The 18163-nt window shown below is 36.0% G+C and overlaps 2 protein-coding genes across 2 annotated transcripts; both read left to right on the top strand.

Moving 5' to 3' along the window:
• Positions 1–1159: 1159 nt before the first annotated feature.
• Positions 1160–6770, top strand: LOC113297946 (filamin A-interacting protein 1-like). The gene is made up of 3 exons (XM_026546557.1): positions 1160–3823; positions 4734–5673; positions 6277–6770. The coding sequence occupies exons 1-3, from the start codon at positions 2374–2376 to the stop codon at positions 6461–6463; spliced, it is 2577 nt and encodes an 858-aa protein (XP_026402342.1). The 5' UTR covers positions 1160–2373; the 3' UTR covers positions 6464–6770.
• LOC113294977 (protein MLP1-like) lies at positions 1316–2357 on the top strand. The gene is made up of 2 exons (XM_026543341.1): positions 1316–2229; positions 2321–2357. The coding sequence occupies exons 1-2, from the start codon at positions 1316–1318 to the stop codon at positions 2355–2357; spliced, it is 951 nt and encodes a 316-aa protein (XP_026399126.1).
• Positions 6771–18163: the final 11393 nt, after the last annotated feature.

Here is an 18163-nt window from a genome sequence, read left to right as displayed (position 1 = left end):
CACCGTAGCTATTCTGGATTATCCAACGAAGAATTGGTGAGTATCTTATCTTTTTCCTCACTGATCAACTGCATCATAAATATCTGAACTTGTTGTTTATCTGTTTTACAGAAAACCATCGCTCAGACCAAGTTTACTGAAGAAAGCGGAAGAGAGTTTAAGCATTTTGAATGCTATTAACTCTACAGAGAGAATGTCGCTGAATTTGATGTAGTTCGATGTTTTTTTTTGTGGATTTGATATTATTTGCATGTTCAAATTGTAATAAATTTCGCTTAATCTGAAGTGGAAATCTCTATTTTAAAATCTAAATATTTTCGTTCCTTGATGCCAATTCTTTTACAAGATATAAACTTAGGCAATAATAAAACGTACTAACAACTTCAATAAAAATCAAGTACAGGTTTTGGCCTCCTGTTTATCTTCATTTGACGTATCTTCCATTCAACGCGCTCTTTGACAGTTTCGCCTTTGTTTTTGAATTTTTTGTTGTTAACTTTCAAAACTGGAGCACTTCTTTGCCTTTTTAGCGGAACATTTTCTTCGAGCAACTTCGAAAACTTGCACTTCCCTCTTACAATTTTCAATCTTTTTAAAACTTCCACATATCTTAGAAACAACAGCTTCAAGTTTTGCATCGCAAAAAAGTGTGATCGCCTTTTCAGCCCTTAAGAAATAGATTTTAGAAGAGAAAATTCAAGAGAAGTGAATTTTGGTGTGAGTGAATTGTTTGAAATTGATGGTAATTTATAGAGGTAAAAAGTGAATTTTGAATTTTAAAAAACTACCCGTTGGCGTTTTTGCTTCAAACGTCAGCGGCCTACGTTCAAGCGTCACGTTTGTGCTTTAAGCGCCGACACTTGTCCTTCCAACGCCGACGCTTTTCGTTCAAACTCCAGCGTTTGTTTTTCACTCGTGCGTTTAGTTATCTAACGCCAAATGCTTTACCATAGTGGAAAAACCAGTTTGGCCATCCACCTGACTCAACAAAGATATGGGTTTGTTGATTCCCGTAGGAATTGCCCTTAGGTCCCCTGCAGCTCCATCAAATTGATCACCCGTTTTCTAAAACATTACTAGTATTTTATTGTCGGACCCGCTTAACTCGGTAGTTAAGTACTGTTTCGTCGTTATGTACTGATGAATATGATGTCTCACTTTCCTCTTTTCTAGTTCTAGTTTGCTAACGAAATCATCTATTTACAAATTTCGGCAAGTTTTTAGGGCATACTAATATAGTTGATGAAGTCCGTCGTTTCATTACTTCATTTCTAGGTTTGAATCACTTTTGAAAAGCACTTGTTTCTGTAGTACAATGGATCATAGAACTCCGAGGGTTTTATTCAATGGAACTGAATACTGGAAATCTAAGTTTTTTGAGTTGGAAGGAAATTTTTGGCAAGTTGAAAACCAGAAATCTGAGTTACAGACAAAGTTTGAGGTAGGTAAAAGTCAGTATAGTGTGTTACATTTTGATTTTGAGAAAATGAAAAAGGAGTTTGTTGTAGTTAAGAAAAAGGTTGAAACCCTAACTATGGAAAACAACATGGTTAAAGATGAATTCAAAGAGCGTAAAAGAATTTGTGAGGAATTGAACGAGGGGTTCAAGAAGAAGCTTAACGATTCCGAGGCTCAAGCGGCTTTGAAGGGAAAGTATGGAGTGGAACTGGTAGAGGTTTATAGGAATAAGTACGATGAGTGTAAAAGAATGTATGAGGAATTGAATGAGGGTTTCAAGAAGAAGGTTACTGATCTCGAGACTCAACTGGACTTGAAGTTGAAAAATGAAGTTGAGATGGAGGAGAAATTGGAGACTTATCGGAGTAAGTACGATGATTGTAAAAGAGTGTGTGAAGAATTGAACGAGGGTTTCAAGAAAAAGGTTACTGATCTTGAAACTCAACTGGACTTGAATTTGCAAAAGGAAGTGGAATTGGAGGAGAAATTGGAGACTTATAGGAGTAAGTACGATGAGTGTGAAGCATTGAAAGAGGGTTTCAAGAAGAAGGTTACTGATCTCGAAACTCAACTAGACTGGAATTTGCAAAATGAATTGGATTTGGAGGAGAAATTGGAGACTTATAGGAGAATCTATGATGAGTGTGAAGCATTGAAAGAGGGTTTCAAGAAGAAGGTTACTGATCTCGAGACTCAACTGGACTTAAATTTGCAAAATGAAGTGGAAATAGAGGAGAAGTTCGAGACTTATAGGAGAAAGTATGATGAGTTGTATGTGGAGTTATTAGAGAAGACAAGAGAGTTGAATGACCAAAAATCCATTAGGATATCTACTGCGGAAATGTGTGTTAAACTCAGTAAGGAGGTTAAAGAATTGGAGTCTGATAAAAAGAGAGTAGAAACGAAGTTGAAGTTATGAGGACGAAGTTAGAGAGTCAAACAGCAATGAACATCGGGGTTGAATTGAGGAAAGAAATGGAAGTGTATAGACAGAAGTGTGATGGTTTTGAGGGTCAGTTAAAGGAGAAGGAAATGGAGCGTGTTGGAGTCGAGGGTCAATTGAAGAGCTTGTTGGCAATTAAAGTTGCTTTAAATGAAGAGATTGAGCAATACAAAACTACATGCAATGGATTACAAAAGCAAATATTGGGTCTAGTAGAAGAGCGAAAGGTTATGGTCGACACAGAGGTGAAAGCACAAAAGAGAATCACTTACTTAAAAGAAATTGTTAAGAGGATGGAAAGTGGTGCAAAGGAGGCATCCGTTCATGCCAAGACTGAAAACATGGATGTGGTGTTCAGGGAAAGAACAGCAGAAGGTGAAACTAAGAAGAAGTTTCTGGAGCTGGAGACACAGGTATTAAAACTTGAAGAAGAGAAATTAGCTTTGACTATACAGATTGAGGAATTCAATAGAAAGTCTGGGGAGTTGGGGATTCAAGCAGACTTGAGGCTGAAATATGAACTTGATTTGGAGAAAAAACTGGAAGGTTATAAAACAAAGCATGATGAGTTGTGTGCCAATTATAAGAAGAAGAAAGCAAGATTGCTTTTTCTAGAAAATGAGCTCAAAAAGTACAAAACCATGTGCACTCAGCTGAACAAGCAGGTTAAGAGTTTAGAAGAAGATAAAAAAGACTTCAGTTTAAAAGAGAGGAGACAACAAGAAAATATTACTTGCTTGGAAAAGGAAAATAAGAAAATGATGAAAAGTGATGATGCAGACATGTGTGTTCAGCTAAATAAGAAGATTATGGATTTGGAATGTGAGAAAAGAAGAGCCAAGGATGAGACTGAAGTTTTAAAGACAAAGTTTAGAGAATTGGAGAGTCAAACAGATCTTCTGAAGTGCAAGGGAATTGGACTGGGGAAAGAATTGGAAATTTGTCGACTTAAGTGTAATAGTTTGTCTGTGGCGCTGAAGGAGAAAGAGATGGAGTGTGTTGGATTTGAGCAAAAATTGAAGAATCTAATGCTAATAAAAGTCGCTCTGGATGATGAGCTTGAAGGATGTAAGACGGCCTTTAATGAACTAAAAGAGCAAATTATGGGTCTAGGAGAAGATCAAAAGGTTAGTTGTGAAAAGGAGAAAAAATCACAACAAAGAATTACTTACTTGGAGGAGCTAGTTAAAAAATTTGAAAGTGATGAAAGAGAGTTAAAGGCCCAGATTTTGAGGCTGGACATAGAGAAATCAGCTTTGAGATGTTTAGATTCCCATGATAACAGAGAAAGCGGATTTGAACTAAGAGGTTTACAAGATAAAGTGAAGAACAATACAAACAATCTTCGCTGTGAAGTCGATAGTGGGACTAATGATGCTAATGTGGCTCCGTCAACAAGCAAAGGAGATGAACATGTCTCAGGTACTAATGATGCACTTCACATGGTCAATTCTTTTAGTAGAACAGTTCATATTCTATTTTTGTGTGTCCACATAAACCTTGCTGGATCTCTGACAATCTTTATATGTTATCAACATCGTATTAGACCATTTTATTCTCTGTTTCTTTAACCAGTAAAGTATTCAACCTTATAAGGAATAATAGTTCATGTTTAATTGGTTAATTCTTTGCAACCAAATAGGCTACTTGCTAAATCCCTTGTTTATCCAATGCCGAGTAATTGGTGCTTTGCCACTTAACAAATCACTATTTTAGCGTTTATTCAACTAGCTTCTAATGTTTTTCGTAAGATTTGGTATATACTCTGTTGGAATCTTTCACACGATGATTGACATTAAGAACCTCAATTTGAAGATTTTCTATTTTGAGTTTTATGGTCCAGTTGTGCAATCTTTTCTTTTTCTTTTTATATGCATGTATACGAATCGTAATCCTGTCTAATTGTTGCATTCTATTTTTCTCTTTTGATACAATTCCATTTTTTTTGCAAAGCAAGGGACCCAAGCCTGTAGTTCGTACATTCATCAGCTTTCTCTCTCTGAATTGACTTGTAATCTTAATGTTGAAACTGTTTACTCCAGAACGATGTGATTCTGTTTATCACAAGTCTCATTGATTACATGGCATAGACATAATGCTGTATATTTTTTGTTGAAAGAAGTATCATTTGGTTGAACATTGCCTGCGATATAGTTGCTGTTTAATGGTCATCTTTTATTGGTAGTGCTGTAATCCATAACTTTTGTCTTGTCATAAATCATATTTTTCAAAGTTCAATCAGAAAGTAACTTCGGGATATCACTGCTGGATACAGAGATAGGAACTGATAATACAATTGCATAATTTTTATATCTACATTTATTATCTGCAGGTCCTAGTTCAACTAATAACCAATATAAGCCTTTGGAAAATGTGAAGAACAAGAAAAATAATGCACAATTTCAAAGTACGGTGAAAGTAGAACTAGGTCAGGAGTTAGAAGGGAGCTCAAGTGAAAAGCTACACATACTCGGTCAAGTGAGTGTAAGAACATCGTCAAGAGGTATTACAGAAATTAACGATAGCAAGGATGGTAAGGATATTGCTCCAAAATATATTTGTAACATCACAGACAAAGAAAGAGACCAGTTTTCAAGTGATGCTGCCTTCAAAAGTCCTTCAGATAATGGGAAGAATTTGTCATCCATGAAAGGTTCAAAGAGGCCATTGGAAAATCAGAGATGCGAAGATTATGAAAGCATCTTTAAAGAGGATATCACATTAGTCCCATTATCTTCCATTTCAAAAAGAAGTAGGAGTGCAGAAACAGTGATCAGTAGATCCGAGAGTACGGTTGGTGATACAATTCCAGTTGGTAGTCATAAGAGCTTGATTTTGCTGAGACAGTGTCAAGAAAAAAATTCTTTTCCAGACATGAGTAATAATCCTTGTCAGAAAGTTGGAAACCCAATCTTTAAGAATGGAAACGAGAATGTGGTTGAAGAAATTGGCTATGAAAGTGAGGGTCAATGTGCTGGTGGAATCAGAGTACAATGCTCTTACAGTTTAGGTAGTCACGATAGCTCTGGTGACTCAGAAGATTCAAGCAATGTAGATTCGTCTTTTCATCAAGCTTTAGCTATGATGAAAAGAAACAGACGGAAGAATTCAAAGTGGCAATTTGAGGCAGACATGGTTTCTTCACTTGAAGAGGACCCAGAACTCTGCATGAAGGCTGTTTGTGCTCTCTATCGGCAGAAGTCTATGGAAAAATTAATGACCGGATCTTCACATTCCAATAATCGAGGCTTTAATGAGTATGATGCTCTCAGGTATGGGATCAATGCTCTTGGTTATGTAATTTCATTTTTTTTTATTAATAGCAGATGATTTTGTTACTCTCTTCCAAATAGCAACTTACTCTTAAATTCCATTTTGCTTTGCAGTAAGCAAGATTATCGTTTCTTTTCTTTAACATCTAGTTTTAAGTTGTCTTTTCTCAAAACCTTTTTAAGAGGGATACTGTATCTTGTACTGGAGCTAGTAATAGTAAACTTGTTATATCAAATTAGTGGTAGGATTAAGTGGGTGAAATGAGGAGAACTATAATTTTGCAGAAGTGGTGAGCTATGGGACAGAGTATCTAATTGCAACCTTAGTTATAATTGCACTTGTCGAACTACATTCACAGTTGTCTCTTTGTTTACTATCATAAGACAGTACTAAAGGAGAGATTTTATGATAACATTCTGAAAGTCATACAGGAGAAAATAGATGCTTGATTTTAGTAATCATCCCAAGATAGTTGGGGGATCTGCGTGTTGCATACCGAACTATCTGTTTGTTTAATAATGAAAGTACAAAATCAGCAAAATAATTTATGCATGCATTCCTTTAATTCCATTAATATTTTAATTTCCTGAATTTTACTGCAGAGGAACTGCTTTAGCTGAATTTTTGACAAATGGAGACCCAAAAGGTGACCTGAAGAAATCTGTAAAGGACTTGGAGATGTTTGATCAGAAATCCCTTGAATACTGTAAGAGATTGGCGACAAACTACTCGAAGCAATTATTCAGTATATATCAGAAGAAAGAAGACCCTTTCTTCCTGCCATCCTAGTGCAGCCGACCATTATCTAATCAAACTGCAAATTCTGGTGGGATTTCGTAGCAGTTAAGTTTGTAACTATCGAGGTATCAGTCATATTGTCATGCTAGTCGGCCATTAAATGAAGATTTTATCAGGATGTCAGACATTTGTTTTCAAATTTTGCTGTTTACATCTGGGAATATATTAGATGTATAAGTACTTCTTTGCCTGTTGATGGCCATTGCTGATAAAAAAAAATGTAGTCAGTTTATGCTTGTGCAAAACAACTCTGTTAGAAAGACTCCTTGACCCATTTATGGTCATTGCTCTTGCCCAAGGGCCAATAGCATTATAGTCCTTATAACTCCTGCCGTCCCTAAATAAGTGATCCTTTTCTTTTTTATTTTTGTTCCCAAAGTAAAAGATATTTCTCTCTATATGCGATATATTTTTTCTCACTGGATCGCTTTCGTCCCAAGCTCCTTCAATCAGATGGATTTTTTTTTCCTTCTTCTAGGTTCATTATGTAATAATTAAAAATCATGAGTCCTGCGAATCTGGGCCATTGATATGGGTCAACTCAGTCATTAACTCTTCTCAAATTCTCTTTAGTTCTCTCCTTTTCACCGTTGATCCCAGTTCTTCTCTGTTGAAGAATAAACCAAGATACTATGAAGAAGACAGAAGGGATCAACAAGAGTTGTTGATACAATAGTGTGGATCAACTATGAGAGTTGACAGAATGTGGTTGGATCAACTGGTACAGTTGACATGAAGTGGATCAACAAGTGTTGTTGACGCGTGGTACGGTATTTAGAAGTTTACTTGGGTTGCAAGTATTTCTTATTTTAGAGTTTGTTTACGTGAGTATTTTCTAGAAGAGTCTTTGTTAGAGTTTGATTAAGCTAGGAAAGTGTTTATTACTTGAGAGTCAAGTTTGTAAACATATAGATAGGCTGCTAAGCCGTGAGTTTGAAATATATCAATAGAGAGAATTTGTTTTAGTATTCGTTTTGTTTATTTAAGTCTTTGATATCAGATTTTCTACATCTGGTATCAGAGCACTGGTATCAGGTTCTAGGGCTGTGGGTATGAGAGTTTGAGTTAAAGAAGATGACGAGTTTAAGTTCGATTAAGGTGCCAGTGTTTGAAAGAAAAAACTTTGAACATTGGAGGTTAGAGATGGAGAATATTTTTACATATCAAGAAGTATGGGATATTGTGAAAGATGGTTATGTAGAACCAGCAGAAGGAGCTGTAATTGAAGGAGCCGCGCAAACTCTATTAACTGAAAAACAGAAAGAAGAATTCTAAAGCTACGTATATTCTTCATCAGGGTATTCATGAATCTCTCATGGACAGAGTTATCTATATTAAGCAAGTTAAAGCAGCATGGGATGGTTTGGTTAGCTATTATACAGGGTCTGACAAGGTTAAGAAGGTTAGATTGCAAACCCTAAAGAGAAAGTATGAATTATTGGAAAGTACTGAAATAATATCATATTTTTTCTCAAAGACTTTGAATCTTGTCAATGAGATGAAGGCTAATGGTGATACTGTAGAAGATTCAGCTGTTGTGGAGAAAATATTAAGAACTGATAGAGGAAAAGAGTACACTTTAGTTGATAAATTCATGGAAGAACATGGTATTCAACATCAATTGACTGCAAGATATACACCACAACAAAAATGGAGTTGCAGAGAGAAAAAATAGAACCGTAATGGAGATGGCAAGAACTATAAGAAGAACAAAAGATTTACCAAAGAGTTTCTGGGGATATGTTGTTGATACAACAGTTTACTTACTCAACAGATGTCCTACAAATAGTTTGAACAATATGACACCAGAAGAAGCTTGGAGAGGTTCAAGACCAAGTGTAAGGCATCTGAAAGTTTTTGGGTGCATTGCATATGAACGTGTACCCAAAAAACTTAGAAAGAAGTTGGATGACAAAAGTGAAAAATGTATTCTTGTTGGTTACAGTTCAGTAACCAAAGGATACAAGTTGTTCAATCCAGAAACTGGAAAGATGATCACAAGTAGAGATATGATCTTTGATGATGACTCACAATGTATTTGGAGTAATGGATCAATAAACAATATTGATCCAAAGTTTGGGTCAACAAGGAATGTTGATCCACATACTGGTTCAACAAAGAGTAATGATACTGGATCAACAATGAATGTTGATCCACCTGCTGCTGTCAGAACAGTTCCAGTTGAAGTTGAAGAAGAAGTGCAGATTCAAGATAATGTTGAAGAACAACATGAAGAAGCAAGAACAGAAGCAGTACAACAACAAGAAACTACAAGACCAAGAAGAAAATATATCATACCTGCTACGTTGAACGATTATGTAATATCAAGAGATGATGAAGACTCTGATGAGGATGTGGTGAACTTTGCATTGTTTGGAGATTGTGATCCTGTAACTTATGAAGAAGCATCAAAAGAACAAGGTTGGATTCAAGCTATGAATGAAGAACTGAAGTCAATTGAGAAGAATGATACACGGGAATTAACAGAACTTCCACCAGGGAAGAAACCTATAGGTGTTAACTAGGTTTATAAATAAAATACAAGTCAAATGGTGAAGTAGATGGATTGAAAGCAAGATTAGTTGTTAAGGGATACAGAAAAAGACAAGGAGTAGATTACTCAGAAGTATTTGCACTAGTTGCAAGACTTGATACAGTAAGAATGATAATTGCTTTAGCTGCACAAAAGCATTGGAAGATATTTCAGATGGATGTTAAGTCAGCATTCTTGAATGGAGTTTTGAAAGAAGAAGTTTATATAGAACAACCAGCATGTTACATTATGGAGGGGAAGGAGAATGAAGTATACAAGCTAAACAAAGCTTTGTATGTTTTGAAACAAGAACCAAGAGCTTCGTATACGAGAATAGATTTTTATTTCATTAAGAAGGGGTTTACAAGATGTCCACATGAGTATACTTTATATTTGAAAGATGATATTCTTGGCAATCATATTATAGTATGTATGTATGTGGATGATCTTATCTTTACTGGGAACCGTTCTGAGATGATTAAAGAATTCAGGGAGGATTTGGTGAAGGAATTTGAGATGACAGATCTTGGTTTAATGTCATATTTTCTTGGCATAGAAGTACAACAGATTGAAAAAGGATTTTTCATCAGTCAGCAAAGATATGCAGAAGGAATACTAAAGCGTTTCAAGATGGATAATTGTAATCCAATCTTAACATCGGTAGCAGAGAGATTGAAGTTGACAAAAGAAGGCTCAGGAGAACTTGTGAATTCAACAGATTTTAAAGGTCTTGTTGGATGTCTTAGATATCTGACTGCTACAAGACCCGACATCATGTATGCAGTTGGATTGGTTAGCAGATTTATGGAAGAACCCAGACAATCACATTTACAAGCTGCAAAACGTATTCTGAGATATGTTAGAGGGACAATCAGTATGGGAATTCTCTATAATGTTTCAGAAGATCCAAAACTAGTTGGCTTTACTTATAGTGATTGGGATGGTGATACAGAAGGAAGAAAAAGTACATCAGGTTATGGATTTCAGTTAGGAACTGGTTTTTTCTCTTGGTCATCAAAGAAGCAACAAGTTGTTGCATTATCTACAACAGAAGCTAAGTATATAGCTGCTAGCAACTGTGCTAAGAATGATGCTGAAGTCATTGTTTCAAGAACAGAAGACACCTACAACAATAGTTTGTGACAACAAGTCTACAATTTCATTAACTAAGAATCCTGTGCTTAATGGAAGGAGTAAGCACATTGATATTAAGTATCATTACATTAGAGAACTTGTCAGTAACAAGGAGATAGTTGTGGAGTTTGTTGAGAGTGAAGAGCAAGTGGAAGATATTTTCACCAAGTCTTTGAAGTCTAACACTTTCATTTACTTGCGCAGAAAGTTGGGAATGATTAGCAAAGAGTATCTTGGTTTAAGGGAGGATGTTGAAGAATAAACCAAGATACTATGAAGAAGACAGAAGGGATCAACAAGAGTTGTTGATACAATAGTGTGGATCAACTATGAGAGTTGACAGAATGTGGTTGGATCAACTGGTACAGTTGGCATGAAGTGGATGGATCAACTGGTACAGTTGGCATGAAGTAGATGGATCAACAAGTATTGTTGACGCGTGGTACGGTATTTAGAAGTTTACCTGGGTTGCAAGTATTTCTTGTTTTAGAGTTTGTTTACGTGAGTATTTTTTAGAAGAGTCTTTGTTAGAGTTTGATTAAGTTAGGAAAGTGTTTATTACTTGAGAGTCAAGTTTGTAAACATATAAATAGGTTGCTAAGCCGTGAGTTTGAAATATATCAAGAGAGAGAATCTGTTTGAGTATTCGTTTTGTTTCTGAAAAAGCAGGGGTCTAACCACACCACCTAATAATTCGATTAGCAATTTGTATGGACTAACTCCGAAATAATTTTCTAGAGAATCAACCAGACAGTCAGACTCAATCTAGATAAAAAGTATCTCAAGGAGTTAATATCTCAAACTCTCAATTTGATCTTTACTCAAGCAAATAGAAATCTGCGAGTCTTTATCAAAGAGAGATAACTTGGACGGTACCAAAGACCAATGTCCAAGGATCAATCAATATCAATCAACAACCAAAGGTTGGATTTCCAATTGATGATCTTAACGCACAACCTGTATAATTTCAATTACATAAAAATATAATGCGGAGAAGAAATAACACAAACACCAGAAGTTTTTTTAACGAGGAAACCGCAAATGCAGAAAAACCCCGGAACCTAGTCCAGATTGAATACACACTGTATTAAGCCGCTACAGACACTAGCCTACTACAAGCTAACTTCGGACTGGACCGTAGTTGAACCCCAATCGGTCTCCCACTAATTCAAGGTACAGTTGCACTCCTACACCTCTGATCCCAGCATGACACTACATACTTGATTCCCTTAGCTGATCTCACCCACAACTAAGAGTTGTTACGACCCAAAATCGCAGGCTTAATAATAAACAATTCTGTCTCACACAGACAAGTCTATCAAAGGATAAATCTGTCTCCCATAGATAAACCCTAAAAGAGTTTGTTTTGTCTTTTGATAATAATCAAGGTGAACAGGAACCAATTGATAATCCGGTCTTATATTTCCGAAGAACAACCTAAATTAATCAATCACCTCACAACAATCACAATCGACTAGCGAAACAAGATGTTGTGGAATCAAAAACAATGAGACGAAGGTGTTTGCGATTACTTTTATATCTTTCCTATCGGAGAACTCTCTCGATCTCAAGCCAATCAAAGATTGTACTCGTACGATAGAAGATGCAAGATCAGATCACACAACTACGATAAAAGTAGTATCGGTCTGGCTTCACAATCCCAATGAAGTATTTAAGTCGTTAACCTGATTTTAGAGAAGAAAATCAAAGGTTAATGGAGATCGACTCTAGCGAGCGCACTAGTAGAACACAAACGTGTGGGGATTAAGTTTTTGCTCTAGCTAGATGTCTCCTATATTTAGCCTTCAAATCAGGGTTTCCCTTGGTTACAAAGCAATCCATATTCACCATTAGATGAAAATCTAATTTAGATTCAAGCTAATATTTCTCAATGGTTAGATCGAAAAACTTAGTTTGTCATACACACTTGGTAAACGTTTACTGGGTTTGTGAAAACCGTGCCCAAACGTGTACTAGTGTATTGGTTCAACATAGTAACCCAAAAGGTTAACTATATGAGCACTTCATATTAACCTTGTGCTTCTTCACCATCACTAGTTCAATTGACTCAAATGAACTAGTTAAAGAGTTGTTCAATTGCTATGAGATATTATGTAACTACACAAGACACAATTGAAACAAAGATGATTCGATTCGATTAAATCGGCTCATGAACATTATAGCCAGGGTTTTAGTAATTTAATGTTTCATGTTCAGAGCACATCTTTAGATCATAACCTCTTAAGCTCACGAACAAGTTCGTGGACTTAAGTAAACCGACGGAGTTTTCGAAACTCAGCAGAAATTCTCGGGAAAAGAACTTCCGCCAGTTCGCGGACTGGGTTCGCGGACTTAACACACAAACGAGTTTCGGAAAATCCCAGCAGAAATTCTCGGTCAAGAACTTCCGACAGTTCGTGGACTGATTCTGCGGACTGGGTTCGCGGACTTGGCAAGCCAATTCCACAATCCTTCTGATTTCTCTTGATCAACAAAGTTCGAAAACTGGAATACATGGTTATGTAATCTAAACTATAATTTCAACCATTGAGACATTCTCAGAGGACGCTATATAACCATTATTCACAGATCGTTTCACGTCAGAGCAATTCTCAAAGTGATTGAAACTTTTTCATGACTTGCATCACTAGGTGAAGATAAACCCGATCAAAGCGAAACGCTTTACCAACACATGATTTCGAGATATAGATAAGAGAGATATAGTCAGCTCGAAATATCAAATGTGTATGATCTAGTCTATATAACATACGACTTTTATCTCATAAGAAGTAGGAGATATAATAGATAGACTTTTGAGTGATAGATAAGTTCAAGTCTTCACATACCTTTTTGTTGATGAAGTTCCACGGTTCCTTGTGTAGATCTTCGTCGTTGTCGTTGAATCGCCATGAAGATCTTGAGATCAACTACACTTTTCCTATCCTAGTCCGAGACTTAGCTAATATGCTATAAATCAAGACTTATAGTTTTGATCACTAACATTGACAAACATGCTTGATATAGAAACGCATGCGAGGTCGGCCGAGATATGCTCTAACAATCTCCCCCTTTGTCAATTTTAGTGACAAAACTATTAATACATATGGAATACAAAAAAGATAAACTTTAGTGGCTCCTATTCCATAGTCTAATCTTCAACGTTCCTTGAAATCTTCGTCCTTCCAAGTACTCCAATGATCCCAAAGGTTGTAAGTTTAGCACCATCGTTGTTGAAGATCCGTAGCTATAACAATGAGAGAAATCTAGATTCTCGATCATTATCATACAGTGTCGTAGTATCATTATGTAACATCAAAGTCCAATTGTATCACGACTTTAACAACAATACTATGGTGATATGTATCACTCCCCCTTTGTCAATACTCTATCTCGATCATGGAAACCACTCCCACTTACACAATGATACGAAAACCATATGTATTTGTAGTGTGAACTACATTATTTCTCCCCCTTTTTGTCAATAAAATTGGCAAAGGTAAAAGAACGGGATCATAATGAAATTTCCACAAGAGACATTTGATAGACCAAAAGAAAAAAAAAATACATACCAACTTAATTTAGATGCAATCTTATAGCCGAATCTAAGAGCATTCATCAAGGAGTTTTAAGATACAAGATAACCGCTATAAAATTCCACAGCCGTACACCCCGCAAGATATTACCATTAAGCACAAGTTCAATAGAACTCTCCCCCATTTGATGCCATTCCCGAAAGAACAACAAGAGCGACCTTAATTTCGAAAGAAAAGAAGGATTTTTAGATTGGACACCAAAAACAATAGGAATGATTTTCTATATCCAAAACTCAATCAAATTAATCACAAGTAAACCCATGATTAATTTAATTGGAATACGTAACTAAATCAAACCACAAAAGTGATCAATTTAATTGATTGTGCTCAACATAAGTAAACTTACAGAGATACGACTAAGTTAATCACACGGTGATGACTAACTTAACCCTTCATATACTCAAAATAAGGAAAACCTTACGGAATATACGACTACATTAACCAATATAACATGATTAGTATAGTCATTCATACACTCAACACAAGGACTTGTGGAATATATGAAAACTCAACTAGATTAATTACAAGAGAACCTATATATAATTAATCTAATTGGAATGCAAATAACCAAACTAATCACCGAAGTAATCAATTTAATTATTTTGGGCTCAACACAAGAGAACTTATGGAACCCCGACTAAGTTTATCATAGAACATGACAACCTTAACCGTATATGTACTCAACATAAGAAAGAAGGAAAACTTATGGAGTACAAACTAAATAACCAAACTAGTTGATTAATTTAGTTCCTAATGCTCAACATATAGCATCTTACGGAACAACCAACAAAGCCAACATTCATCGACTTAGTTGTAAGGTGATCGACATAAGACACACAATGAAGTCTTCACGGTAAACAAAAATGGATCAATGAAGATCAATACCGTGGATAAACATACAAGGATCCATTCTATTTTCCACCACTATATGCATAATGACATAATAGACTTTATCCTTGCCAACAAAAGATTTCATCCTATTTTCCATCAAATACATGGCTGCATAGGCATAACTTTTGTATTTGTCAAAAGTCCATTCCTCCTTAAACCAATAAATGAATATCGATCATGAATGACTTTACTTTTGACAACAATATGGGACCTTCAAATTCACGGACGCAAACAATACATATCCCGTAAAAATATTGCAATATATCAAACCATAAAATACTGCAATAATAATCTTCCTCCAAATATTTTTAGAATTTTAATACCAAAAACCTAAAAAATAACATAAGAAGATGAAACAAAAACAGCTATGTGTAGTCACAATCTTCGCTATTCAAAACGCTAGTTATTCTTCCAACTAATTCCAAAAAGAAGACATCCTAGGTTTAAAAATTAAAACCAAGATCTGACGGAAAACTAAACCCTTTCTGCAACCAGGGATTGAACATGAACGAGTTCCTCAGTTGCATTCCTTAATTCTCCTTTTAGGTAATCAAGTTTCCTGTTGCAATACGGAGTTGCTCTCGTACAATCTCAAAATCTCCAAGAAGATTTCCTACCAATTGTGAAGAAATCTGAACTGGTAGTTTATCTTTGTGTTCATGATCGAGAGCATGGAAACATGAGATAACAATTGGACATAACTCAGCTTCATCAACCATTTTGCTTCCTTCCATTGTGTACCAAAAAGACTACAATATATCTTTTTGTTCTTCTGGAATACATTATATAGTAATGCAGTCCATCAAAACCCTAAGGAACATGATATTCGTGTGGGTTGGTGCGTGTACTATAGATCCAAGCCCATGCTAGGCCAAGGAAGCCCAAAATAGTTGTTGAGGAGGAAATTAAGTAAAGAGACTCAAAAATAAACACAGATCACAGTACGAACCTGACAACTTTCTCAAGAAAAGAAATCATGAGAATCATGAGCATCCCTTTTTATCAACCATAAAAAAAGATGCAACATGAACATGTCAGGGTATAATAAGATGAGCATCTTGCTCATCATTATTCACTTCTTCTTTTTAATTTTCATCAGTATTTAACACATTACCTGATTTGATTGAAGAAGTATTATCAAGAGAAGGTTTAGAAGTACCTGGATTAACAATATTCCATGTTTTCTTGATATTTCGCCTGAGTCTGTTTATGTTGACCTTCAGATCACATACTCGATTATTGATATGTAAGAAGTCTGAATCTGAAGTCTTGGATTTACAGTCTTCTTTCACTAGAGCAGAGGAACTTGATTCTTTTTTCTTTCTTCTATGCCTTCTTCTCTTTCACGAGAGATTCACACGATCAGTCACTCATTTGTCACTCCTTTTTCTGTTATTGTAGGCATTCTTCGTTTTGAACAAACCGTTAATAAAGGACTTATTATTGTATATCCCTTGAGGATAGGAATTTTCTTTTATTCCAACAATGTGTGATACTGGTTTAACAACTTCTTTAGACATCCATGTAAGAATGTTGTGAATTTTTTCATTCCTTTTTCGAAGACGACACCTTTGCTCTGAGTGTCCCTTGTTCCCGCAGTAGTAACAGTTAAAGGGCTTATTTTTTACTGTTTTCTTATGAGCAGATTTAGAAGAAGTAAAATCCTTGTTCTTGCAAGGTGACACAGGTTTTACACATGGAGAACTATTAACAGCTTTAACAAACGTAGTCTTACCAATGTTTGGAGTATCTATTCCTTTATATCCCAAACCATATTTTTTTTGATGTTCTTTACATGCTCCCAGCATAGAGGACAAGTTTGTAGAGCTAGAACTGAATCTATTCAGATTTTCTTCCAGTTATTTTACCTTACTAAGAGCATCATTAAGTTTGGTTTCCAAGGATTTTTCTTTGGTAAGAAAGTTGCGTTCTTTGTTGTCGAAGGATTTCTGTTGTGATACACATCTAGCTTCAGTTTTGGTAAGTCTCTCATTCAACATAAAGAGGTTACGAAGAAGATTATCACATTCAATTTTTTTGAGCGAACCTCTTGTTCATGATCTTTAACGGTAGATTGTAAGAGTTTGTATCCACTATCTGTCATAGACCAATTTGAGAGAGTATTCCTTTTGCTTGTAATTATGTCTAGAAGTGACCATATCTGTTAATGGGGTGCCTTAATCAGGTCACACGGTTAGCACGTGTGACTAGAGGTATTAGTACTTGTATCCCCATTGGATTCTAATCATCCAATCAGTGAATTATTATCTTTTTCTTGAATTCTAATTTCTTTCTCTCTGAATCTAACTCTCTCTAATCCTTCCTCATCTTCTTCTTCTACTCCTCTTCTTCTTCAGATCCCTTCTTATTTTCCCTATGGTATTATAGAACATTACAAATTGGTATCAGCAGCATCTATCCTTGGACTTGTCATGGCTAATAAAGCAGCTGTTGAGGAGTTAACCCGAAAGATTGATGAACTCACCTCAGCTCAAGCTGATGCTACTAAGAAGATGGATGAGCTTGCAAAGTCTCACAGTGATTCATCGTTAAAGTATGACGCCGTAATGAAGTCAATTACAGAGATCAAAGAAGCTCAAGGAAAACCCACTCCTGAGCTCATGTGTGCCATTACTACAACTCTTACTAATCAGATGGAACACTTTATGGAAGCTTCAGGTAGAAATTTCATCAATAGAGAGGTACAAACTGACGGATCTGATGGTGTATTGGGAGCACCACCTTTCGGAAGCAACATTCCTTCTTCTTCAGGTGAAAATAATACTCGACCACCTCGTTTTTTACTTGGAGCTAATGATTATAATCAGTTCCAACACCCTAAACCCAAGTTTGAGTTTCCAAAATTTGATGGAACCAATCCTCGTTCATGAATACTCGAGTGTAGAATTTTTTTTATTATGCATAATATGACAGAACCTCAAATGGTAAACTTAGCTTCAATGTATCTAGAAGGAAAAGCAGATGTATGGTTTCAAGATTATCAAATTGGAAAACCTGTGGTAGTATGGGAGGACTTCCTCTGAGATATATGTCTCAGGTTTCAAGAATTGGGTCATGACGACATTGTGGGGGAGTTTAATAAGCTTCAACAATTAGGTTCTGTCCTGGATTATCAGGAAATTTTTGAAGAGTTGAAGGCCTTAATGCTAGCTAAATACCCTCATCTCACAGAGAGTTACTTCACTTCTAGCTTCATCAGTGGCCTTAAGGATGAATTAAGACTTCATGTACAAATGTTTTCACCCAAGACATTAGCCAATGCATTTTACTTAGCTAGAATGCAAGAAGCTCTTATTGAAAATGCAGCTAAGAAGGCAAGAGCCACTTACAAACCTCCACCACTTTTTGTACCCTCCCACCTCCCTCATAGACACATGTCCTCTCCAGTAACAAGTCCCACAAATGTTACCAAATCTTCTTCCATAAATTCCCCACCATCCATCAAGAGGTTGTCTTATGCTGACATGAGGAAGAGAAGGGAAAAGGGTCTCTGCTACAACTGTGATGATGTTTTTCAGG

This window comes from Papaver somniferum, chromosome 7 (assembly GCF_003573695.1).
Source record: "Papaver somniferum cultivar HN1 chromosome 7, ASM357369v1, whole genome shotgun sequence".
NCBI lineage: Eukaryota > Viridiplantae > Streptophyta > Magnoliopsida > Ranunculales > Papaveraceae > Papaver > Papaver somniferum.
The sequence above is the reverse complement of the archived record's forward strand: the minus strand, read 5'-3'. Positions and strand labels throughout refer to the sequence as shown.

Excerpts from the sequence above, each read along its gene's own strand:
- LOC113297946 (XM_026546557.1), top strand. The coding sequence starts at position 2,374 with ATGAGGACGAAGTTAGAGAGTCAAACAGCAATGAACATCGGGGTTGAA. Across the intron at positions 3,824-4,733 it reads AGGAGATGAACATGTCTCAG|GTCCTAGTTCAACTAATAAC; the intron begins GTACTAATGATG and ends TATTATCTGCAG. Across the intron at positions 5,674-6,276 it reads AATGAGTATGATGCTCTCAG|AGGAACTGCTTTAGCTGAAT; the intron begins GTATGGGATCAA and ends ATTTTACTGCAG.
- LOC113294977 (XM_026543341.1), top strand. The coding sequence starts at position 1,316 with ATGGATCATAGAACTCCGAGGGTTTTATTCAATGGAACTGAATACTGG. Across the intron at positions 2,230-2,320 it reads AGGAGAAAGTATGATGAGTT|GAGGTTAAAGAATTGGAGTC; the intron begins GTATGTGGAGTT and ends AAACTCAGTAAG.